Source organism: Sceloporus occidentalis, unplaced genomic scaffold (genome assembly GCF_023333645.1).
Source record: "Sceloporus occidentalis isolate IW3139 unplaced genomic scaffold, rSceOcc1.0.p SCAF_11, whole genome shotgun sequence".
Taxonomy (NCBI): Eukaryota; Metazoa; Chordata; class Lepidosauria; order Squamata; family Phrynosomatidae; genus Sceloporus; species Sceloporus occidentalis.
This window is the reverse complement of record NW_028316991.1, coordinates 9001466-9028288: the sequence shown is the minus strand read 5'-3', so window position 1 is coordinate 9028288 and position 26823 is coordinate 9001466. Positions and strand designations below refer to the sequence as shown.

At 36.7% G+C, this 26823-nt stretch overlaps 1 protein-coding gene across 1 annotated transcript in view; it reads left to right on the top strand.

The window, feature by feature from the left end:
• Window positions 1–25997, top strand: part of CNGB3 (cyclic nucleotide gated channel subunit beta 3) — a 51352-nt gene extending 25355 nt beyond the window's left edge. Inside the window, exons 6-17 of the mRNA XM_089477552.1 lie at window positions 547–597; window positions 2647–2733; window positions 3287–3351; window positions 3463–3585; window positions 5425–5566; window positions 6216–6375; window positions 7400–7497; window positions 8677–8760; window positions 18783–18901; window positions 20731–20877; window positions 22319–22496; window positions 25695–25997. Coding sequence (XP_089333678.1) covers window positions 547–597; window positions 2647–2733; window positions 3287–3351; window positions 3463–3585; window positions 5425–5566; window positions 6216–6375; window positions 7400–7497; window positions 8677–8760; window positions 18783–18901; window positions 20731–20877; window positions 22319–22496; window positions 25695–25997 — 1557 coding nt within the window. The remainder of the gene's footprint in view (window positions 1–546; window positions 598–2646; window positions 2734–3286; window positions 3352–3462; window positions 3586–5424; window positions 5567–6215; window positions 6376–7399; window positions 7498–8676; window positions 8761–18782; window positions 18902–20730; window positions 20878–22318; window positions 22497–25694) is intronic.
• The last annotated feature ends 826 nt before the right edge of the window (window positions 25998–26823 follow it).

Here is a 26823-nt window from a genome sequence, read left to right as displayed (position 1 = left end):
TCCTAGAACGAGGATAGAGTTGAACCGATAGCATGCCCAATGGAAAATTACACACAATTTTTCCTTTGTTAATATAAAATGGAGTGCATTCTGGGATTAATAATGGTACTTGATAGGTTTGTCCAATCTGGAAAATAGGATTTTTCAATGACAATTTCTGAACCATCTAATACGCAGATATATTCTAATAGCAGAGAAATAACCATATGATCTGTATTCAGTTAATAGGAGAACTCTATTGTTCACTAATAACATATCACTGTATGTTACACTGATTCCAAACCTTTTCATAAATGCATGTTAATTATGTCCAGAAACCCAAACTACTGTTACTAGTACAAGGTCAAGTAAAATTTATTAAATGTGCTATATTGAAGAAAAATACCAATTTACATTAACGTACATAAAATGCAATATGGGAATTATCTGAAAACCTTTCTATTTAACTTACAAGGCTTTGTTATTAATTAAAATGCTCATGAGTAATGCTGATATAAATGAACTGCCTAAAATAAACATATTGTTTTTTTATATATATATAACAAGACAGACAGGAAATTAACAAGAAAAAACTACTGGGACTCAACAAAGTTTCGGGTGAGAATTTGCACTTTAAACAGAACAGTGTTTATGCTTTCCTTATAAAGGATGAAATCAGTATAAATGTCTACATTAATAACTCTGAGTTCTTCAAGGGGAATTATACATCTAGTATTAGATATTCTTTTGTTGTTCTTTGTCAAAAACGTTTGCTATTGTTCTTCCTATGGAGAATCTTTACCAAGTGTTCCTGATATTGGTCGCTAAGATGTTGAACTTAGTAAGATGTTGAGGTGAACATTCCCAAGTATAGATAAAGGAATAAGCCAAACTACTTGGGTATAATATAATTCTCCTTATATGTGTCCTTCGATCAAACAAGGACACATATTGTGTAACACAACTACATTTAACACAACTACATTTATTGTACTACTTAAACCTGGAACACTACATAATGACACTCCAATGGAGTAGGGAGGTGATATGGTCGTACCTTCAAGAGGCTCTTTCATTATAAATGAGCCCCCATCCCAGAGGATGAGATAAAGAGGGATATAGTTGGAGCCTGTACCTGTAATACTCCCCACTCCACTGGACATTGGATAGAATAATCAGGGCTATTGTCTGTCCCCTCTTGGCTAATAGGGGACCATGGAGACCCTTGCCTCTTTGTTTTTTAAGTTAATTGTTTTTGTTTATTAATTCTGTTGAGTCAAGAAATATTTTGCAGGTGCAAATGCAAGTTAGACTTTAGTCTAATTCATGCAAGTTTGCTGCTGTAACAGTCTGTGCACACATTCAACATCTAAATCACAAAATATCCCGCAAGATCAATGAAAATTAATTAAAGGAGAGATTTGTTCAATTAAATGCTATATGAGGCCAATTAATGCACGATGAAGTTTAAATATCACCTCCCAATGGAATTACCTTACAAATGCTTGGATGTATGGGACTAAAACATAAAAAAAGATTCTAAATAATAATGTGCGTTAAATCTTACCCCTTGAATAAATGTATTGTAAGAAGTGATGCGTAAATTGTTGGCGTTATATAAATAAAAGATAATAATAATAATAATAATCAATAATATTTAAAAATATTAATGCTGTTCTAGAATCTGTATCAGAATCTGTATATTTACTATTTATTATTCTTTTTAAACTTGAAATTAAGCGATTTTAAGAGTCACATTGGTGACTGTGGTGTAAAAACATGTTGTGTATTTTGTGTATTCATATTTCTGGATATTCTGGGCTGGCTTCAATAACTGGAGAAAAGCTTATTGTCTGATAATTAAATACCTATTCTGCCATATGATGTAACAGATAAAATAAATCTGTTTTTATCCCACATTCTATCGGATCTATCGGATCAATATACAGTATATTCAGTAATAATATTAAATTATAATAGATTTATCTCATAGAATGGGGTGAATGGTTCTTATCTCCCGTCAAATTCTATGTTTCTATATATTTCAATCAAGGGCAATATGTGCACTTGGAGACTTCCAAAGTGTCTTGGCCTGAACGTCTCCTCTCCTACCTTTGGAAGAGGATGGACGAGGGCCATGGGAGGCAAGGTTAGAGGCAATCCACAAAGTGGTCCTGGGGGGGCAACAAGTGTGCATAACTAAACACTCATGATATAAAAGGCTTCCTTGGAAGCGCTATAATCAGCTGTCATGCCCAGAGCCTCCAAGGCAGATCCTAAAAGTTTATTTTCAGGTATTTAAAATGTTTCTTCCAAAAACATATTATCAAACAGCCATCCAAATATTAAGAGACCTCATTCAAATATACTACTGACACTGCGTTTTCATAGAGGAATCAATTAAATAAATGGCACTGACTAAATGAAGCTATTTGTTTACAACTGGAAAAAATCCATTTGCTTCTGAATTGAAAATAATTAGATTCAATTTCTCCTGAAAAGTATCCAAGGTTGTTGACTATAGAACAAACCAATTTTATCAGCTGGTGGCCATCAAAGGTTAATGTGTATTGGTGCCCAGTGAGAACATCATAAGTACATCAGCGGAACAAAATGTCAATTGTTCCATTTCATTGGAAAGCTAAACTGTGCTATGTTGTTTCACAGTTTGACGTGGCATCTGTCATACCATTTGATCTTCTGTACACAGTCGTTGGAATCAAGCCATTATTAAGGATAAATCGAATTTTAAAGGTAACACTGTTCTTCCAACTAGACACTTGGGACAGAAAGACAAGTGCTTTTGCATCACACCTACTGTCACTTTGATGAGTCCACCATTAAGCTTTTTGCCACGTGGAAGCCCTAATGGCCCCTTAAGTACTCTTAAGTTTCCCCAGGTACTCAGGTGCACAATCGGGCAGTTGGACCCCTTTTGTACCTTTTAAGTCTGGATAATGCTTTCTCCCCATCCATCAAATGGATGCATGCTTTGTTCACCTCCATGAGCAGAAGGTGGTATAGGAGTCTACATAGTATTCAGTCAAGAAGTGCAGAACTGTTCAATAAAGCAAAGTTGAATTTGAAGCCAAACAACTTTGGCAAGAATTAGTTATACGACTTAAAATAATAACTATGCAAAACGCTACATTACAGTAATCCAGTACTATCTGCAAAAGTGCCATTTCTGAGCCATAGCACAAACAGCAGAAGCATGAAACACCATTGAAACTGGTCAGAACTCATTTATAGCACCATATTTCTGTATGTGTTAACCGCTTGTGTAATGTTGTTTTATCTTTTTTAGTACTGTACATTCTTTGAATTTAATGATCGACTGGAAGCATTCCTGGAGAAGGCATACATCTATAGGTGAAGTACAAACTGTAGAACATGCAAGAAAGAATCAGTAATTTACTAAAGTGCACAGCAATGCTAATATAGTTAATATTTTTTTTTAAACTATCTTTTTTTTTTTTGTAGAGTAATTCGAACAACTGGATATCTTCTGTTTATTCTCCACATTAATGCATGCATTTACTACTGGGCCTCCACATACGAAGGACTTGGTAGCACTAAGTGGGTTTATGATGGAAATGGAAATATGTAAGTTTCTACGTATGTTGAATTCCTCTATACCAGATAAGGATTAGGCCAGGAGTAAAAACAACAGAAAAACATACCAATGAAATGTATACACAACTATTCAAAATTCAGGCAGGAGTTTTACTGAATATGAGCAAAATATGGGAACTGTGATCCCAAACCCCTAATCTACCTTTATTATATGTAGACAACATTCTAATTACCTGAGTATGTAGCAACAAAACTCTAAAGCACCTGAAAACTCATAATTTGGCCACATCCACATGCCCTATAGTAAATTTACAGAAACAGCACTGTGGACATGTCTACTTCCCATAGGCATACCAATATATTGATCTTGTACAAAAATTTGATTATGAAAAGTATGTAATAAAAATCATCAAATATCTAGGAAAAAGTTACATCAAAACTCAATTTAAAATGCGTAATGTAGGTCACTATTTAAAATGAACTTTTAAGAGAAACTTAATTAAAGCCAGAAAATATATATAAAAAAATTAAAATATATATATATTTCCTCTTACCTTCATATTAAATCCTATGTACTTTCTAAAACAGTTAAATGCGTTTCCACCTGCAAGTGCATTAGTCAGTACACACATCATGAAATTCTAATCTGGGCTTCAGACTTGTCTCATTATTGTATTGTAGATGTTTACATATTGGCAGTCGATTATAGCAATTGTTTAATTCAGTGCCAGAGGGTCTGGAATGCCTATTACTGTTTTGCAACCCTATTCTGCCATAGCTCATAGCATTATTTTTAATACCCATTTGTAGTAACTAATATCTATGTATTTTCTATCAGCTCTGTAACAATCCGTGCTTATTATTGAATATTACGCTCTTTCAATCGTTTCGCACATGTCTTCACATATGTAGCTATATTATGGTCCATTTGTTCTGCAATTATAAATTTTTTTATATTTTTTTATTATAGTTTTATAGACAAATAAAGATTTAAAATAAAAAATATGCATCTTGAAAGCCAAAAGGCTCACATTTCACAACAGTTTATTTATACGGGCCAGAAGTGGAAAATTGTTATAGCGGAACCTGCAATAATAATAAAAAATAAGTAGGAATACCATAAAAAAATAACAGTTGGTGTTTAAAATGTATTATTTGTATTACAGACACATTACGATACACAGGGAAATTTACTTTAATACATTAGCTTAAAATGAACGTTCAATTAATTTACTTTAAAATAATAAGTTAAAAGAGGAAGAGTCGCCTACGCAGCTTTTAGGATTACTAAATTAATTGATCAAAGCCTCCTACATTGTGTGCTTTTTGTTTTCAAATCAGCTTTATTATTTTGTAGATATTTGGCTGGAAATTGTCTTTTACCACAATGAAGCTCAATTCAGTGTCAAAACGTGGCAAACTAGTAAAACACTTGAAGACGATCAATTTATAACTTATTTGAAATGCGTTATTCTGGATTTTTTTTCTTGTTGGTCTGTCTCACTGTTCAAATAAACCTACCATTAAACACACAAAATCAGCAGGGGATCAAATCATTTTTTCCTTCACTGTATATTATTTTCGATTATATACAGTACTGTGCAAAAGTTTTAGGCAGGTGGGGAAAAATGCTGTAAAGTAAGAATGTATTTAAAAACAGACATGTTAATAGTTTATTTTTATCATCTAATACAATGCAATCTGAATGAACAGAAGAAAAGTCTAAATTCTCTTCTCTTCTCTGTTATTTTCAAAAATGATCTTTATAGACCAAAAATAAAACACAGTTGGCTTTGTCTGTAATCAGTTGAGTTACCATTATCACTTAAACTATAAGGACATGTTTTTTTTTGTTTTCTGTGTCATTAGGTACCTAAGATCCTACTATTTTGCTGTCCGCACCTTGATCACCATAGGTGGACTTCCTGAACCTCAAACGTTATTTGAAATACTGTTCCAGCTATTGAATTATTTTACAGGTGTCTTTGTATTCTCAAGTTTAATTGGACAGGTAATGAGAATGTAGGTGTATGGAGCACCCGGATGAGAAAGTATTATAAGCAATTTATTGTTTTTGTGATTTTCACCAAAACAAAGTTCCATGCACGCAACCTAGAATATTTTTGGGTGCAAAGCAAAGTTTTAATATTATAACGTCATGGTAAAAAAAATCTTGTTATTTAAGTCTCTACACTATTTTGTTTTTGTTACAATGCAACTTTTTTACATGTTAAAGTGGAGCCCCGTTCCAAAATATCAGTATAATGCCCAAGGCCTTAACCCCTGAAGGACAATGTGCGGTCCCTAAACCCATTGAAAACAATGCATTTTGAGCCCGGACATGTACGGGCTTTGTCACTAAGGGGTTAAAGAAGCAGTCATACGTCATGTCTAAAATACCATATTAAACTTCCAGTTGATTTTATATATATATATATATATAATTATTTTTAGAAATGTCTGCGTTTACATTGTAATTATATAATATATTATGCCTTCGGGGCAGCATTAATAAAATAATTTTCGATTTAATAGGAAGAAATTAAGATTAAAGAAACATTACGTTTATTTTTTCTATCATCTCTTTAAAATCAGCCATTGACAATGCTTCATATTATACGTGTCCTCTAATGCATTCTTTTTTTAAAATTACATTTTAGATGCGTGATGTCATTGGAGCAGCAACTGCAGGGCAAAGCTATTATCGAGCCTGCGTAGATAAAACCGTCTCCTACATGAATACATACAAAATACCTAAACTTGTACAAAATCGGGTGCGAACCTGGTATGAATATACATGGGACTCACAAGGGATGTTGGGTATGAAATTTTATTTACATATAAGACACAAAAACAAGACTGCTTTCAGATTTACTTCTTTTACACATTGATCTATGTGAGGTGCAAAACAATTACATTTGTTTAATAAATTGTAGATGTATTGGTATTAAAATTTTTCAAAAAATGGTATTGTGCCACAAAAGCATTCTAAAATAAAATTAAGAACACAGAGAGAAGAACTATAATTCTGATAGGACAAAACTGTTTTTGTAATACTAGTAACTAGAACCATGTATAAACTCCAAGCTCCACACCGAAACCCCAAACATTTTCCCAAAACTATAAAAGAAAGACCTTTTTATGAAGACATAGATGTAAAATTGGTTGTACATAGGCATAATTTGAGTGGCAGGTGGGTTAAATGGATGGCACTTGAGTAGGAAGTGGATGTGTTAATGTGCTTAATGTTAACCAAGAAATTTGTTGGTATGGTGATTGGACCACCTTGGCCACTTAACCCCCAAAAATGTTCTTTGTATATAAATTCAAATATCCCATGCAAATCATACAAATAATATATAAATATATACTTATATTGTATATACATATACTGTCATTCAAATGTTTTGGGTTCATTAGCTGTTTTCATGGAAATTCTTAGCTGTAACATAAATGCAAAAGAGTTTTCTAATGCTCTATTGTCCTTTTAAACTTAAATTTGGATTAGCAAACACAGGAGTGATGGGAGTGATAAAGGGCCTCTGTACGCCTATGAAGATATTCCATTAGAAATTTCCAGCTACAAAATTTTGGGTACAGTTTTTTCGGGTACAAAATTTGTTGTTTGACACCCATTTTTTAACGCCAGTTTAGTCTTGCGTATTAGTGTTCCTTCCATGGCGATTAATCACTTTCATCTCCAATTCTTTCTATTTCAGTTAAGTGAACCCCTACTGAAAATTACAACTTTATTAACAAAATGATCTCTATTTATTTCACATTAGAACATACTCCCACTTTACAACAACTTAATTATTTCACATTTTATTTGAATTATTTCCAGATGAATCAGAACTGCTAGAGGAAATGCCAGCAAAAATGCAACTGGCTATTGCTATTGATGTAAACCTTGCCATTGTTAACAATGTGGAATTGTTCAAAGTAAGTTAATATAATGCATGTTTAATTTCCCTCACCATTCTTACCACTCCTGATAGGCTGTCCACCTCTTCACATTACATCTAAGCCGCTAACCCTCTTGTTTTAAACTAGGTTTATCACCTTGTGCCTAACATTTGTCTTCTAATGTAGTTAATTTAACAAAAGTAATAACAGTAATAAAAGTAATCAGGCTCAGTCCACGAATAGTCTAATGGGTCTTTACCACCATATCTCCATTGTCAGATGACCAAACAGAAACACCTCATATCACCTTGTGTCAACTAATCCAGTAGGTGAGGTCAGCAACTCCAAAGAAAAAATGGAAATAAAAAGTCCACATGTGACGATGTGGTGAAGTAAAAGTCATCTTTTATTCTAATCCAAAATTCAAGGTAATAATTACAAAGACAAAAGCTAATTGTGCCAAAGAAAGTGAACGCTTAATGTGTATGGTACGACTGTGCTTATTAAAAAAAGCACAATTTTGAATAAGCACATTCGTGCAAAACACATCAAGCATTCACTTTCTTTTGCACAATTAGCTTTTGCTTTCCATTTATTTTGAGTTGCTGACCTTACTTTCTTGATTAATTTAATGAATTTGTCCTTTTTTGTCATCAGCCTAGTTGCTCCTTTTAATTGCCTCATGGTAGCCAAGGTTGGTGATAGCATGTGGCAGGGCCAGCATTATCTGATTCATTCATTTCCTGAAAATTTAATAGGTATAACTTGCTTAGTTTCTGTATACATCATTGCAAAGGGTTATCTAGTGTGTAGTGTATAAAGAAAACGTGACTGACATTGGGGGAGGGGGAAGGAGGGAATGCTGGCAAGCAGCACTAAAGCCAAGAGAGGGGAAAGTGCGATGAGAGTGTGCATGGTGTAAGCATGACAGCATGTTAGTATTTGGTGTTAGCATGTGTGCATTTGGTGTTAGAATGTCAAGGGTGAACCTAGTGTTGGTGGGGCAAAGGAGAGGAGTCTATGTGTATTGTGTTAAGAGTTTGTGCGTTTGTGTTTAAGTTTTGGGGAGGGGGGGCTATGAAAAAATTCGGCATCTAGATGCTACTAACTCTAGGTTCACCCTTTGTACAGATCTACTTTACTAGTATTTTGATAACATATTTCCCAGATTGTGTTAGGGTATTATTATCATTATTATATTACTATTTTCCCCAGGGTTGTGATGCTCAAATGATTCATGACCTACTGCTGAGGTTGCAGTCCATTGTCTATTTACCTGGTGATTTTGTCTGCAAGAAAGTAAGTAAAATAAACATTTCAGAATAATTAGATCTCAAAGTATATATCCATATTTTCCGTACTGACTAGAATGTGAAGACAGTTAGAGCCCCTCCTCATCCCTTTAAATACATTTATCTTCAAACTGAGAAACAGACCCTATTTCATTCTGTTTGCACATGATGTCCACGTGTATATTATAGGCAGATGTGGAATGATGCCTGTCTGCTCTCATTCCACATAAAGCTGGAAGCTGCCAAAGTTATTTCCCAATGTTTCTAAAACTTGGAGAAAGCAGCTTATCCTTTAGAATTTAGAAGCTGCTTCCTCAGGACAATGCCCATTTAAAAAGAGAATCTGTAAACATTCGACATCTCTCTGTTTCAGTAGGTACACACTTTTTTCACCAAAGAATAATGCATAGTAAAGTATTACTTACTTTAAAGAGAAGCTACAGCTACAGAGCTGCAGCTCCTTGCTTCCTCCAGCCATTCAAGTGCAAGTCATAGCTAGAGTTTACCTTTAAGCAACAAATATCAAGGGGTACAAGGTTTCGTAAGGCAACAGTGTTTAATCCTCAATAATTCCTCATATGGTCAGACAAGAGAATCTACATGTCCACCCCTACTCGATTCCCCAATTATTGTGGCTTAAACCACGTTACCGTCCGAAACTACTGGCACTCCCTCCCAGCACACTTTGCACGCTCCAGATATGGAATGAATTAGCTAAACACAGATCTTCTCTAGTTCATATTACTAAGGCTACTCCACTTAGTTCCTTGGAACTTCTGAACCCCGAAACTACGACTCAATCGGTGGCGCAGTGGATTTTTCCTGCGGGTGGGAGATCTTTTTGACAAGGGCTCACTCCGATCGTTTTCTGACATCAGCTCTGCCTGTGCAATACCTAATTCTGAATTTTATAAATTCTTACAAATCAGACATTTATTGCAATCACAATCCTCCTCTTATACAATTAACATTCTCTCTGACGACCCTATAGTTCATATGTGCAACAAAACCTCTTCTTTTAAGGGTATGATTTCGCAATGCTATGCTTCCCTACTGATGCATCATTGGGAAAACAAACTCCCTCATATGCTGGCATGGGAACGAGACTTACAATCTTCCTTTTCACTTGAAACATGGTTAGACTCAGAGAAGTCCATGAGAGGTGTTTCACATTGTTTTAACCACATTGAGTTACAAAAGAAATTGGCATGTAGGTGGTATCTCACCCCGCAAAGGCTGGCACATATGTTCTTGCTCCCCTCTATGTTGGAAAGGATGTTCAGATGATGGCTCTATGCTTCACGTATGATAGTCGTGTCCCCCAATTTATGAGCTGTGGGAGAAGGTATTTCATTTGCTTGAGTCCGAATTACAAATTCCTCTCCCTCACACCCCACAGTTGGCATTACTCCATATGTTTCCAGATGATACTCCCTCACCCACCCGGAAGTTGGATATTCATTTTTTCTTAACTGTGAAATTAACGATTGCTCACAATTGGAAATCACCCACGGTTCCTCGCCTCTCTGACATCCTCCATCATCTTGAACGCCTACATATTTTAGAAAAGCTATCTTTTCAAAACGATCAAATGCTCCCTTTGTTCACCAAAATTTGGGCCCCCTGGGTTCCAACTTGGTATGTCGCGCCCGGTCTCTACTTATCTTTCATTGTATACCTTTTTTGGGGGGGTTACTTGATAGCTATAGAATGTAACTGATCCTAGCTATTTCTGGTATACCACTATGTCTGACTTGATCCATACAAGTTCTTGAATTAGGTTTTTGTTACAAGTTGCTTTGCTACCACTGACGTTTTCCATCATTAGTGCTTTCCAGCACTGTGAAGATTGACGAGCGTGGTATGCTGCGAGATGTTGCTCTATGTGTCCTCTGACAATTTTGGTTTCTCATAAGCTTGGATATGTCCAGGCTGTCCTGTTCTATTGACATGCTGATGGGTTTTGTGTGTACTTGATGTCATTGTGATGCACTTTATTTTATCTGCTCATGTACATGCAATGCTGCCTCGCCAAGGGCAGTTTCCCCAGCCATTCCCCAGAACCTTCTTTTCCCTGCACATTCCAAGGGTCATGATCTCATGACTCAATACTCTGCATCTAAGAAATGTGTTGTTTGGACTAGGCAGACTACTATATATTCCATGTCTCTGATGTCCCCAATTGGCCCATTGAGTAAGTGGCATACCAGCAGTCCATATCCCAGTAGAGCAATCTGCTGCCATCATATACCTATGCTAAAATATCCCACTGAGAACATAGAGTGATAGTAGAGACAGTTGTATATTTAGGTTTTGTGCTGCCGTATGCATGACTAAACTCATGCGCCCCTAATCTTAATAGGCCCCACCCCTTCATATCCCACTATAAACTGCATCCCTTCCTCTTTTGGTGCCATCTTTGTGCCCAAACAGCTTAACAGTGTCATCTTTGTTTCTAAACAGCTTAACAGTGCCAACTTTGTTCCCAAATAACTTTTCCCTGACTTTTTGTGCCCCAACAGCTTAACAGTGCCATCTTTGTGCCCACACCACTTAACAGTGACACCTTTATGGCCAAACATCTTAATAGTGCTGCTGTTGCACCCAAACTGCTTGTCTCTGACATCATTTTGCCCAAAATAGCTTATCTCTGACATCTTTGTACCCAGCTTGTCTTTGACATGTTTGTGCCCTAACAGCTTAACAGTGCCATCTTTGTTTCCAAACAACTAAACAGTGCAATCTTTGAGCCCAAACAGCTTAACAGTGCTATATTTGCACCCAAACAGCTAACAGTGCCATCATTGTGCCCACACAGCTTGCCTCTGACATATTTGTCCCACACAGCTTATCAATGCTATAGTTGTGCCCAAACTGCTTAATAGTGTCATCTTTGTGTCCAAACAGTTTGCTAAACAGTTTGCTTCACAGTTTGCTTGTGCCCAAACAGCTTGTATCTGACATTTGTTTGCCCAAACAGCTTCACAGTGCCATATTTAGCCCATCCACTTTGTCACTGACCTCTTTGTGCCCAAATAGCTTTACAGTACCATATTTGTCCCCAAACAGCTTGTCTCTAATATATCCAAAACATCCCCAAACAATTTTGGAACAGCCTGTGGCAGCCTGGCCCTGTGGCCCATCATAAACTACATCACTTGCTGACGTTGTGCTGATTTCAGAGAGACCAAACACGCCCATGCAGGCATCACCATAACAGGAGTTATGGGAACCTTTTCTTTTTGCCAACTGATAGAGGTGATCCTGGTGTCAAAATGATGCCAAGTTCAGCGGGCATCATATTGAGAATTTTGTGATCCAGAACAAAAGTGGCACAGATATGATCCCACTTTCAGGATGTTAATCTGCTGAACCCTTACTCCCATCCACTTGCTCAAGTGACAGAAAAAGGACAGTCTTGGGGGGTGACAAATGCACTGGAAGTCTGGTTGGCGTTTAACCCATTTTACACCCATACTCCCACGTCATGGCTCGGCCGATAATCCTGTCCGTGACACCTGGGGCGGACGGCCCCCTGGTATGTGACTGTTCTAAGATACAGCCATGAGTAGAAAAGGGAAACTACTTTTCTGTTTTGTTCAGTTGTTTCCGAGCTTAAATGTTATATTTGTAAAGATTATCAGCTTTATGCAAATTCTGCAGTGAGCCAAAGCATATTATTATATTTAAAATAAAGGATTAAGCAAAAATAAAAATCTGTATACTGAGCATTTTCTGTCAGCTGCTCTGCAATTCTAGTAGAATTCTGGTAGAACAACACCTTGTGATGTAGAAAAGCCTGCATTAGTATGTCCAATCACATTGTGTGTAAACTGTAGAAAAAATATTTGAAATAAAGGTTATTAAAATGACTAAGTACAAAAACATAGGAAACAGATTATAAAGGCTACAATACAGAATGGTTTATCCATTGACATTATTGCAAAGTGCATCGACTAAATGAAAGATGTAACCTTCAAACCAAAATACCAAAAGCAAAGGCAAGTGATAATCATTTAAAAGATACAGACACTGTGATTTAAATGTACAGCAAAAGGCCTCTTTGGAACGGTAACAGCATATATTACATAACAATAAGTAAACGCAATGCACTAATTTAAGGCTGGAACAGCACTTTCACTGTTTGAAAAATGAAAGCGAAGGAATTGATTATCTGACATCTAGAGGACGTGCACAAAAAGCCATGGTATGTTTTTGACCTAACTGATTGCTTGCCTTTCATTGAATTCTCTTCCACTGCTAAAACATCTCTTACCCACTTTTTATGACAGTATTTTTCCTTATTATATGTGATTATAGTCACAAAATCAATGTCTCCTACTGTGTCTTCTTAGCCAATAAAATACTAGATTAAAGACACTCCAACCCCATTTTCATGTTAAATGAATATTGGACTCCATTTTGAATGAGCTCCAATGGATTTTACTGCACCTAAATCGGTGAATGCATTCTTTAGTTATTTGAAAATTAGACTTTTGTCTTGTTTAACTCTTTCCAAGCTGCATCGACAGCATCATAGATGCAATTGGCTGCTGCTACTTCCTATTCATTTCCATTTGAGTACTACAGAGTGCTAACATGCATTAAAAAATGAAAATAGAACTTTGTAGACAAGACTGTTCTTTAATTGGGACAAATGCAAAGAGCATTTTCAAATAAGAAATGTTAGTTAAATTGAATTGAAACATAAACTAGAATAAACAGTGAGATGTTACCGTGCAGGGCATACCAATATTTCCAACTGAGCAACTTGTACTTTGTAGGTGAAGAGAAATGTAATGTTGGACCAGACAACAGGGGCATGTTGATAGCTTGTAAAACCTTCTCTACACAATTTGGTGATTATTGACTGTCAAAAAACATCATTAATCAATCTTCCTGCATATAAAGCCCAATGCCATATTAAAGGTTTCCAAGTAAGTTTTTGTACAAAGTGGCAGGTTCTGTGCATAAATATCTCAAAACATTTTTCCAAAGCAGAAAAATATCTATCCCTCACATCATATAAAGTAGACTTGTGCACAAGGCCTAAAATAATTTCAGATAATTTTTTTGTTTCAATTTCAGCTCATTAGTTTTTGGACAACAAATTTTGTTTCCTGCCCTTTTGGTTTGGATGAAATTTGGAGGGCTTTTTTAATTCTGAAACAAAATGTGTTGCCCAAAAGTAATTTATAATATATTGGGAAGCTATGCTTAAATCCAAAATTTCAGTTAAAAGTATTACCGACTTACTAAATGATTAAATTCTCTCCTAAATGTGCAGGAAAGATGCAGACTTATATGAATGTACCACTTTGTATAAAAAAAAATACAACTGCTGAAATAATCTGTTCCACTATAAAATGTTGTAATAAATGTTTACTAAAAGTAATCATGAAGTTGAAACTATAAGGAGATTATAGGTGAACTGAGGAGGGGAGGAAGAAGGAGAGAGAAAAAGAGGGAGAAAAAATGGGACAGTGTGAAGAAAGATGGAGTGAAAAAAGAAATGGATTAAAAGAAGAAAGGATTTAGAGAGAAGAAAGGGGGAGAGAAAATAGAGATTGAAAGAAGGAGGCAGGGAGAGAGCAAAAGAAAGAAAGAGAGAAAAGAAAAAGTAGTAGAGGAAAGAAGAGAGAAGGTAAAAAACATAGGGAGAGTAAAAGAGGGGTAGAAGAAAGAGAAAAAAAGAAAGGAGTGAAGGTTACCTGTGGTGTACATCTATTGTTTAAGACGTTTTGAGGTAGCTGTGTCTCTGTTCTGTAGAGTAAGGGCATGTGACAGTAAGAAGAATGACTCCAATAAAATAAAACAAGTGTTGCACAGCTGCCTCATCTTAAGCAAGATAAGTTACTACTTAGTCCTAGTGCTAAATTGCTACTGCTTGAAGTAAATCTTGTTGAAATGTGAGTCCAGCAAAAACAGTCAGAATCTTATGCTCACCGTGCACAAGTCTTGTTTCTGTGTTGCCCTTGTCCCCAAATATTATTATGGGCAAAATCACAACACTTGCTCAAAACCAGGTTAAGACTTCAGATATACCCATACAGAGCTCAAATCAAAACACATCATACCAATACCTGCAAATATACATGCTAATGCATAGCCAAGTCCCTCTCCCATGTCCCATATACATAAATAACACACAAGACAAGTGATTGGATTGGATTGAGAAAGCCACAGCTTTATTCAACAGAAAGGAAATAATAACTTTAGGTAAATGTGAGTGAATAAACACACGCCAATAAATATTCATATAACCATGAACAAAGAACATGTTAACCTTGAAGAGATCTGGCCAATCACGAACCCAGCTAAACTAGCCCATACACTTTTAACCCTCTAGCCCACTATTAGCCCACTATTATCATACCACCGTTGCTCGCCACCTGCTGGTTAGCTAATACAACAGCATCACCCTAAACTCCAAACCAAGTCTTAACATCAGACCAGATCTCATATACCAATCCACTCATCCCCGCTGCTGTGACAAACAACCAAATTGTAGTTACATAGCAGGTACATAACTAAATATATTTTGCAAAGGACATTAGAAAAAAAAAATATCCCTCTATCTAAAAAATAAAGAATAACATATTCAGCAAAAAGGTTTTAGATTTATACCTCATTCAGATGATGAAATAATCTTTTTTTTAAAAAGCACCCCACAAACAGTATTTAAAATTATATTAATATTATATTACTCTATAAAATGTTGCAGATATTTTGTACTTCATATAATTAATTAGATAATTCCAAGTTGGCTCTGCATAATGCTTACTGCATTTCTGAATTTTATATTATTGGTTTTGGCTTGTCATAGAGCATAGCAGATTAAGATTAAATTAGTTATGGAAGTCCAAGTCACCTTGAGCTGAATATTTTGTTGATTTGACTTTTTTAAATGTGTTTGCCTTTTAGTTTATTACATTAGTGCATACTTTATTGCTGTCACCGTATATACCAATCAACCATAACATTATGACCACCTGCCTAATATTGTACAGGTCCCCCTTTTGCCGCCAAAATAGCGATGACCCATTAAGGCATGGACTTCACAAGACCTCTGAAGGTGTGCTGTGGTATCTGGTACCAAGACATTAGCAGCAGATCCTTTATGTCCTGTAAATTGTGAGGTGGGGCATCCATGAATGCATTCTGGTGCCATGTGTTCTCCAGGTAATCGACGCACCTGGCCATCCACACGATGTAAAAGAAAACCTGATTGATCAGACCAGGCCACCTTCATCCCTTGCTCTGCAGTCCAATTCTTATGCTCACATTCCTATTGTAGAAGCTTTCGGCAGTGGACAATGGGTCAGCATGGGCACCCTGACTGGTCTGGGGCCACACAACTCCATACGCAACAAACTGCAAAGCACTGTGTGTTCCGACACCTTTCTATCAGAACCAGCAATAACTTTTATATCAATTTGGGATACAGTAGCTCGTCTGTTGGATTTGGCCTCATGGACCAGCCTTCGGCCCAATGTGCATCAATGAGCCTTAGTCGCCCATGACCCTGTCGCCGGTTCACCGCTTTTCCTTCCTTGGACCACTTTTGATAGATAATGCCCACTGCACTACACCTTAGAAGTGCTGAAGTTTTGGAGATACTCTCACCCAGTCGTCTAGCCATCACAATTTGGTCACTCAGATCCTTATGCTTGCCCATTTTTCCAGCTTCTAACACATCAACTTCGAGGGCGAAACTTGTTCACTTGCTGCCTAATATATCCCATCCACAGGTGCCATGACAACAAGATTATCAGTGTTATTCACTTCACCTGTCAGTGCTCATATACTGTATGTTATGGCTGATTGGTGTATGTTTGAAGCTTTGCAGTTCATGGCATCCACAAAAGTAAACCATCCAAAAAAGTATACCATATATTTTGAATCAGGGGTCACCAAATTAGGTTTGAATCTAGGCGCCAACTTTTTTTTGTTCCCCAATAATATTTTTTAAGGAACTCCGCAGTTGTAGGTTGTTTCAAATATTTTAGAGATCTAGCCACAGTTCCTCTGTGGATTTAGGCAGCCTCGGTTACTCATCTCTGTGTATGTAACCCCAGACAGACTCGATGATGTTGAGATCTGGGCTCTGTTTGGACCATACCATCACTTCCAGGATTCCTTGTTCTTCTTTACACTGAAGGTAGTTCTTAATGACTTCGGCTGTATGTTTTGGGTTGTTGTTATGCTGCAGAATACAATTTTGGCCCCCAAATTAGATACCTCCCTGATGGTATTACTTAATGGATAAGTATCTCTCTGTACTTCTCAACATTGAGGAGACCATTAGTTCTGATGAAATCCCAAACTCCATTTGCAGAAATGCAACCCCAAACTCCACTATGCTTCACTGTTGCTTGCAAACAGTCATTTCTGACTGTCTGTTACAGCCAAATATTAAACATTTTGTGTTTTCATGAACAGATAATTCACTTGGCCTGTTTGTACCTTGGAGGTATGGTTTTTTGGCTGCAAGTTTTCCATGAAGACCACTTTTGACCAGACTTCTCTGGGCAGTAGATGGCTGTACCAGGGTCTCACTGTTCACTGCCAATGCTGAGCTGATGGCACTGTTAGACATCTTCTGAGTCTTCAGTATTGCTCATTTATTTGTGCTTCTTCAAAAGAGCTTGTACAGAACTTCTTGAAATCCTTGTCTGCCTTAAAATGTCTGCCTAAACTCCAAACCAAGTCTTAACATCAGACCAGATCTCATATACCAATCCACTCATCCCCACTGCTGTGAGAAACAACCAAATTGTAGTTACATAGCAGGTACATAACTAAATATATTTTGCAAAGGACATTAGAAAAAAAAAATATCCCTCTATCTAAAAAATAAAGAATAACATATTCAGCAAAAAGGTTTTAGATTTATACCTCATTCAGATGATGAAATAATCTTTTTTTAAAAAAGCACCCCACAAACAGTATTTAAAATTATATTAATATTATATTACTCTATAAAATGTTGCAAATATTTTGTACTTCATATAATTAATTAGATAATTCCAAGTTGGCTCTGCATAATGCTTACTGCATTTCTGAATTTTATATTATTGGTTTTGGCTTGTCATAGAGCATAGCAGATTAAGATTAAATTAGTTATGGAAGTCCAAGTCACCTAGAGCTGAATATTTTGTTGATTTGACTTTTTTAAACGTGTTTGCCTTTTAGTTTATTACATTAGTGCATACTTTATTGCTGTCACCGTATATACCAATCAGCCATAACATTATGACCACCTGCCTAATATTGTACAGGTCCCCCTTTTGCCGCCAAAATAGCGATGACCCATTAAGGCATGGACTTCACAAGACCTCTGAAGGTGTGCTGTGGTATCTGGTACCACTGTTCACTGCCAATTTTGAGCTGATGGCACTGTTAGACATCTTCTGAGTCCTCAGTATTGCTCATTTATTTGTGCTTCTTCAAAAGAGCTCGTACAGAACTTCTTGAAATCCTTGTCTGCCTTAAAATGTCTGCCCAGTAGAGACCTTGCTGATGCAGTATAACCACTCTGTGTCTTTTTCCTGTGCTTGCCACGTCGTCAAGAAACGTGAAGGTCCTGAGCGGTGTGAACTTAGACGAGATCCGGACGGCTGTACGTTGACAGCCGTCTGCACGTCCCTGTAGTATCTGACAGTTGAGTTTTTTCGGATGAGAGTAGAGGCTTTTTTCTTTTTGAAGGCAAATGGTGGTTACACCAAATCAATATTGTTTTGATTTAGGGTTTTTTTCTTCTGTTCACTCACTTAGCATGTTGTTTAATAATAAAAATAAACTACTAAAATGTTTATTTTTTAAAGTGTTCTTACTTTACATTTCTTTGCATTTCTTTACTGCTGCATAAAACTCTTGCACAGTGATGTATATTTAAAAGAAAAAGATCAAGATAGATATTGGAGCATATAAAGCATTTATAAATTAAGTGTGTACATTTTATCATCTGTACTTTTAAATCTATCCATATTGACAACTAGCATATATATTTCATTATTTTTCACTTAGGGAGAAATTGGAAGAGAGATGTACATCATCAAGCAAGGAGCAGTTCAAGTGCTAGGTGGTCCTGACGACAAGACTGTGTTGGTTACACTCAAGGCTGGAGCTGTCTTTGGGGAGATTAGGTTTACAAATATTTGGAATAATTACCTATTAATTTCATCATGATCATAAAAATATGTATATTATATGTACAGTTGTGTGAAAAAGAATATACAGCCTCGTTGAATCCTATGATTTTACATATCAGGACATAAGAACAATCAACTGTTCTTTAACACGTTGACATATTATTCAACAAAAATAAAGCCCCTTACTGCTCCCACAGAAATTAAGATGCTAAGTAGCAGACAAGTGCTGCCAATCAAATGCCCTTCATTAATTGATCATCAGCAAGTGTGACAATCTCTATAAAAGCCAAAGTTTTAGCGGTTTGCTAGTCTGGATCATTCTGATGAGTTTAAACACGCTGGAGGAAAGATATCAGCAATGATCTTGGAAATGCAATTGTTGCTCTCCATCAATCTGGAATGGGTTATAAGGCCAAATCCAAGCAATTTAAAGTCCATCATTCTACAGTGAGAAAGATTATTCAAAAGTGGAAAACATTGAAGACAGTTACCATGAGTGGACATAGCAGCAAATTCACCCCATGGTCAGACCTTGCAACACTCACAAAAATTGCAAAAAAAACCAAGTTACATCTCAGACTCATGTTAAATGCTACATAAGTTCATGACAATTAGAAAAAGATTGTACAAGTATGTTTTGTTTGGAAGGGTTACCGGGAGACAGCCTTTCTGTCTAAAAAGAACAAGGCAGCATGGCTTAGGTTTGCATATTTGTATCTGAACAAACCACAAGATTTCTGGAACAATTACCTTTGGACAGACGAGACCAAAGTGGAGATGTTTGGCCATAATGAACAGACCTCAACCTGATTGAAATGTTTTGTGGCAGGACCTTAAGAGGGCTGTTCACAAACCTCAATGAACTGAAGCAATGTTGTAAAGAAGAGTTGGCCAAATTTCCTCCACAACAATGTGAGAGAGTGATAAAGTCATACAGAAAATGATTAGCTCAAATTAGTGCTCCTAAAGGTGCTTCTACAAGCTATTGAATCACAAGGTGGCACCTCCGTTTTGGCTTACTTTTTGGCGAATAAATCATGACACTGTGTAATATGTTATGTGTTGTTGTTCATCTGAGGTTGTATTTACCTAATTTTTAGACCTGCTAAGGAACAGATGATTGTTATTATGTCCTGATATCTAAAACCATTATGTTCAAAGAGGGTGTGCTTTCCTTTTCACGCATCTGTAAATTGTAGCAATTGCTGTATCCCCTCACATCCTGTACTTTCAATGTAAGGCTTAAGCAGGATCTTCTTAGGCAAAGGTGTAAATGGCAAGATAAGGCAAACACAATCTTGGTCAAACTAGCCTTCTACTAATTTGCATTTGGATATATACAGTGTATCTGATATCAGTGTTTTTTAATTCCTTGTGTGATATCAGTACAGATACAAAGCCAATAGTAAATAGTAAAAATTAAACATGAAGCCTTGTATGACAAAATAAGAACATACAGAATAACCTACCTATTAAACAAAATTATTTTACAACATCTGCCACCTCCCTTATTCTCATTTGAGATTCAATCTGTCTTACTCTAAAATAAAGACTCCTTATAGAACTTTACATTTTAATGTATCACTCTATTTATTTTGGTCATTAAAGAAGTTTTTTTTTCAGTGGACACGTACCAGGAACCCAAACAGGAATGTTGTGTTTAATATACCTTAACAAAATCAAAGGCGTGTAGCTGCTTAAGTAGCATTATTTAAATGTCTTTATAATTGATTGGCTGATTAGAGTATAATAATAATAATAATACAAATAATTTCACTAAGTTTGTTTTTAACAATATCCCTATAACTGAATTCTCTTTATAGTCTTCTATCCACTGGAGGAGGGAACAGACGCACTGCTAATGTGGTTGCTCATGGCTTTGCAAATCTCTTCATTTTGGATAAAAAGAATCTCAGTGAAATATTGGTGCATTATCCAGATTCAAATAAACTTCTCATGAAGAAAGCCAAGTATGTTTTTTTATTTAGTTTGTTTTTTCCCAGAAATATCAACATTTAATGAAAACATACCTATCCAGACATTGATTTTGAGATGCATATCTACCATATCCCTTTGTTCCTCATTCATTCACTTTTATCCTTCTTTTCTAAGAGGTTAGATAGAATGATTGGTGGGTATGAGCATACCTGGGAACCTGTGGGCTCTGGCTACCCGGAGCCTACCCTTGTGGGACGCGGCCAGGACTGCCTACTGACATCAGTGGGCGGCCCTGCTGATGTCTGTGGGCGGTCCCGCTGACGTCGGGGGCATTCCTTTTGCCATCAGTGGGCGTTCCTGTTGCCGTCAGTGGGCTTTCATGCTGACATTGTGGGAAACACCCCCATTTAAAGGGGAAATGGGCAAGTTCCCAGGTATGGGTAGAAACGTAGTTCTACAGGCCAAAAGGTCACATTAATATTTATGTAAAAAGCAGCAAATTTGTTTCTAAATTAAACTATAGAAACTCAAATCCTTATCACTACTTGATCTAAATTCTTTATTTGTATGTAAAATGCTATCACTGTGGACTATAAAGCCACATAAAATGTTTTTGAATAGCCCTAGTCTCACCTCTATCCAATTTGACTGCAATATTCTTATAATGCTGGGAGGTATAAGTTAAATGTTGATCCATTCCTTTCCCTGGTCTATCCTTAACCATCCTGTTTACACCCAAGTCCTGTAATAAGGAAGGGGACTGTGGCATATAGGAAATTAATCCTCTAAATACATTTAGTCACAGAACATAAAAATCTTTTTGCCCTCACTTTAACAATTACTATACATAACATGAAACACACAAGCGTAAATTTAAACTACCACTTCTATTTAAAAGTCACTTAGCGGTTTCCATGGAAAACAAGGACATTTCTAGTTTTCTTTTCCATTAAAAGTCAGGTGTTTCTAGCCACAACAGTCATTTACAACATTAACAATGTCTGCACAACAACGTCTGCACTGTATTTTTGATCCATTCAATGTTTAAAAGACAACATCTTGTTTCAAAAACAAGGATATTGACCCCAAAACCTTCGAACAGTAGTGTGTGTGTGTGTGTGTATATATATATATATATATATATATATATGTATATATATATATATATATGTATATATATATTGTTTTTCATGTTTTCAATATCATACCAACCATGTACTGAAACATAGAACTATGTGGTTATGAAATAATAGCTGTATTAAATAATCATAATAAGCATATAAGTAAGTCCATAACTTGCCTGAAAAACTTTGGGTCGTGTTATAATTTCTTTAACAGAATGTTTGGAATCTTGTGAAGTTCGTGACCTTTTTTGATGCAGACTACAGGCATAACACAGTAGCTACTAGACAATAGTTGTAGGCGAGGAATTTAATGTATTATTGGAAATAATCTGAATTTCAATATCTACAGGAAATTAATAAAGGAGAAGGGGAAGCCAACAAAACCCACTGTTATTAAAAAAGGGTTTGGCCATCTGATACCCCCTAAGCAAGATACTCCTCGTCTCTTTAAAACTTTAATGGATGCTGTTTCTAACAAGCCTGGATTTAATCTTTTACGGAAAGGGAAAACTCAACAGCCTTCAAAGGTGTGGTATCTGACACATAATTTGTTCTGTTGTAAGACCTATTGCTGTTACATACTGTTGCAGTAGTAGAATTAACTGTTTAGAGCTCTACTATGTGTTTCATTTAATCGGTCAAATTGCCTCCTGGTAGTTTTAATTTGCATGTTGAGGCTCTTTGGCAAGTCATGTTGAGATGGTCAACTCAACTCATTCAACTATGCAAGTTGCTTGGTTTTCTGTTACAGATCATCTTGGAGTCTATCAAGTTGAGATGAGTGATGTTAATAATAATTTTCTTATTGCTTTTGAAGTTAATATTCCTGAATATGCCAGTTGGTTGGTACAAATTTTTAAACCATGTACAAATTCTGTTTTAAAGTATGAGATACCAGGAATAGACTTCTAGGTAGTATGAATGACCAACCACAGTATAGGAATTCAAGAAAGCTTGGGGTGCACATAAAGCTGTCCTAAAGATTAAGTAAAACAAAGTGGCCCATGTAGTATGGTGCTTTAGAATCATGTGGATGAATAAAAACAGGGCAGCACCATAGCCACCCTCTAGGACCTACTTCTTCCATGGACTTTCTGTCCTCTTTGTAAAGTGTCAGGATGTGACATCATAATCATCCCTGGTAAGAATTTGCCACAGAGCAAAACTATGCAAAAGCATGTTGGGGGTAACAAGATAAACTTTAGCTGGAATAGGTCTAGTGTATGTGGCCCCCCACTCATGTGGTGGCATTCTTTGGCTCCTCTAAATAAAGGACAAAGCTGGCTACTTGTTCGGTTTTTACTAATTAAATTACAATTTTACACGAATAATGAAAAGAAAGTTTTGCATTTGTACCTATTACCTTCTAAGTTTTTATACTATGAAAATATCTCCCACTGAGAGCTCAAGGTGGTAAAACCCATGCAGAAGGTCATAGAAGAAAGGTTTATCTAAAAAGGAAATTGTAATTCTGCCTAGTGACACATTACTACAGAAAGGTCGATAGATACATCATCTAGCAAAGATGATGGATAGCCATTCACAGCAACAGCAGCAGCAAGGATAGATCGCATAAGCAGAGGAATCATAATGTGATGCACATTTAAAGGTGAATAAACAATGTGCAACGGAAGCAAGGATCTGGATCACGGATTATTATTTATTGATTAATATAGCACCAGCATATTCCACAGCCCTGTACAACGGTTAAACATGACATAACAAACACTGCATCAACAGGTAACAATGTTACAAAAAGTGAGGAGGGCCATACTCAAACAAGCTTTAAATCTAAAAGCGTTAAGGTTTTCTGTTTGGGTTCTCAAGTTTATTCACAGGAACAATGACAAATCGTCTTCTTGTTCTTCTCCCTTTCAGTTATCTATGATGAATTCTCGAAAACTAAACTCACATATTTCTCTTTCTCGCTCTCTCTGACGTTTAATTGGGAACTCCTTTTTTATTATATTTATATTGTGGGTAGGTACCTAGCAATGGGGACAAAATAGTTTTTTGTTACTTGAAGCAGAAGAGTAGGAAAATGAAACAACATTTTGCATTGGTTCCTTAGCTCCTCATTTCTCAGTGTAATTTACCTGCAGTAACTCCAGTGTTCACTAAAGACGATTCAATGAAGATGAGAATACTCTGGATTCACTGTACTATTTAATAAATACGGTGTGTAACTGACAGCTCTTAATAAAATGCACACCTATAATCACTATACTTCACCCTACTGACACAAACTGAGACTTCTGAGCTTGGCTGGCTATGAACCTACCCCTGTCACCACAAGGAGGCTCCGTGGTTGCTGGAATCTCAGGTTGCCCATGTCCCCAGTCATCCTTACTTAGCTCCTGACACACCGGCAGTAAATCTGTTAATCAGAGGCCTTTATATAACGGCATTCCTTGCTGGAGCATTGATGGTGGCCATTATATTTTCCTCACCTGTTTGTCTTATTGATTATAGTCTGTTTCAGACCCTTTGCTTTGGAATTTGCCCTTCATGTTTGTTTTGCCCTCTGGTAAATCCCTTTGGCTTGACTGTTCTGGTCATATAACTGAACTTTAACTACAATCTTGTACCTGCTTCCACTGAACCCTGTTCTTTGGATCTTGGTTTATCTGGCTATCGACCCTGGATTGGGTTTTGGTTATTATCTTGTTTATTATTATCACTTCGAGTCTCTGGAAGTTATTTGCTCTATGCAGGGTTCTAAACGACCACCTGTTCCTACAGAGGGGCTCCCATCTGACCCTGTACACACATTCGTAACATACCTCTGCCAGCAATGCACATTCATGCCACCACCACCATGGTCCTCCCCACAACAATTCTTATCATCCTCCTGCCCTCCCCCACCAGTATTTCCCCATCATTCTCCTGCCCTCTCAGTACCCCATGATCCTCATACACCCCAACCAATATACCCCCATCATCCTCATGCCCCCACACATATTCCCTTGTTAATCTCCATGACACCAGCGGTGTTCTCCACACTCATGCCCCCACCACTATTCCTCCATCAGTAATCCCCTGAATATCCTCATGCCCCACTACCCAGTATTCCATATCAGTCATTTTTCATTCCCTAAATACATTTTTTTTTTTTAAACTTTATATGTGCCTTGTCAGAGGGGGCAGTAAGGCTGGGGTAGGCAGCTTGTCACAAGATCTACCTTGGTCTCTGTGTGTACGCCACACAATGACATTATATCCAGCGGCTGTCATAGTTCAGAAGCACTGCAAGGGACAGCTGATGATCCATCTTCTCAACCTGGAGCAGAAGAGGAGGTCACAGCTTCAAGACCCACTCCAGGGTAGGCCAGCCTAGTCCTGAATATTGGTCAAACCTGGCAAGTTCGCAGGTATAAATATACAACACAGGAGGTAATTTTCAGTTTGGAGGAGAAATATTTTTAGGTTCTAGTAGGTTTTGTTGTTTCTTTGTGTTTCATGTTTTATGCCTTACTTCTGTATAATAGTTCATGTTTGCTTCCTGAATGATTTATTTCAACAGCAACAAATATAGCCTATCAATTTATCAGTCTATGGAAGGAGTTGTACATCCAGAACAAGATTATTTACCACGAGTTATTTAAACGAACTGCAAAACAATTCCTCAAAAGCAGAGTTATCACACCTATATTGCTCGTATGTCAGGCCTTACATCAATATTTTCAACGATCAATGTGAAAACAAATGCATGTTTCTTCCTTTAGGTTGGGAAGCTGCAGCTTAGCAGGATTTTGCAATTGAAGGATGAAATTTCACAATTACAGTCTGGAGGGGAAAAGGAAAATGCTAAAGATGCTAAAGATCTCGAAAAGGAGCAGACTAATAAGGAGAAAAGCTCTTTGCCAAGGAAGGAGGATGGGTCAAATGATCAAGTACCAGGGACTTCATCCAAAACAAATACCCATCAAGACAACAAGAACGAGTCCTATATTATAACCATGTCACCTTCTGCTAAATTTGGAGAAGGAGAGGTCCTTACTGTGGAGATTAGAGAAAATAAAAAATAAAGGTGTTTTGGATTGACAATGCTGTAATGTACAATTGCAAAATACTTACTATTTATATGAAGGAGATTGCAGTATTTTTAGCATATTCTACAGAAAGTCTGTAATTACAAAATAATTTGGTGATCACTCACATTTTCCTCAACCACTTTATATTATGCTCCATATGAATCATCTAAAACATGATCATCATCATGCCTGTATGAGGTTAACCTTCCCTCATCTTGCGCTAGAATGTAGGCATATTTGAGAAGGATCTTCCTCACCTTTTTTCAAGCCCATGTTGTTATATGGTGCACTTCTTGATATATCCAATTTACACACTTTTTCAGCAACATATTATCATAGTGTGGCAAATGACTGCTATTGCCTCGACTTTTAAATTTTATTACCTCAATAATAAAAACACCACACCTTTTTGGGGGAAGGAAAAGTCCCCGGGAAGCAGAAATTGAAAGCAGGCATGTTCCTTTGTATGTGAGTGCCATTGCCATATGAACACTCACTGCAAAGGGGTGGATACTCAGCTTACTGATTTGTTGGGGATAGCAGTAGAGGGAATTGGTAAATTCGTATGATATTGACCAGTAATGGACTGGCTGTATACGTTCTGATTGTACCATGTCCTTGTAGATACAGTAGCAGATTTTTCTTTTTTTGAATAATCTAAAAAATGTTATTATTAAAGAGCCAAACAAATATAAGACATATGAAGAAGACTCCAAGGTAAAAGGAAGTAGGGAACCATACAAAACAGTGTGATTACTCCTGTTAAGATTTATTACAGTTGGGCACACTTTTATTAGAAAATTGCTCATTAGAGATTAGT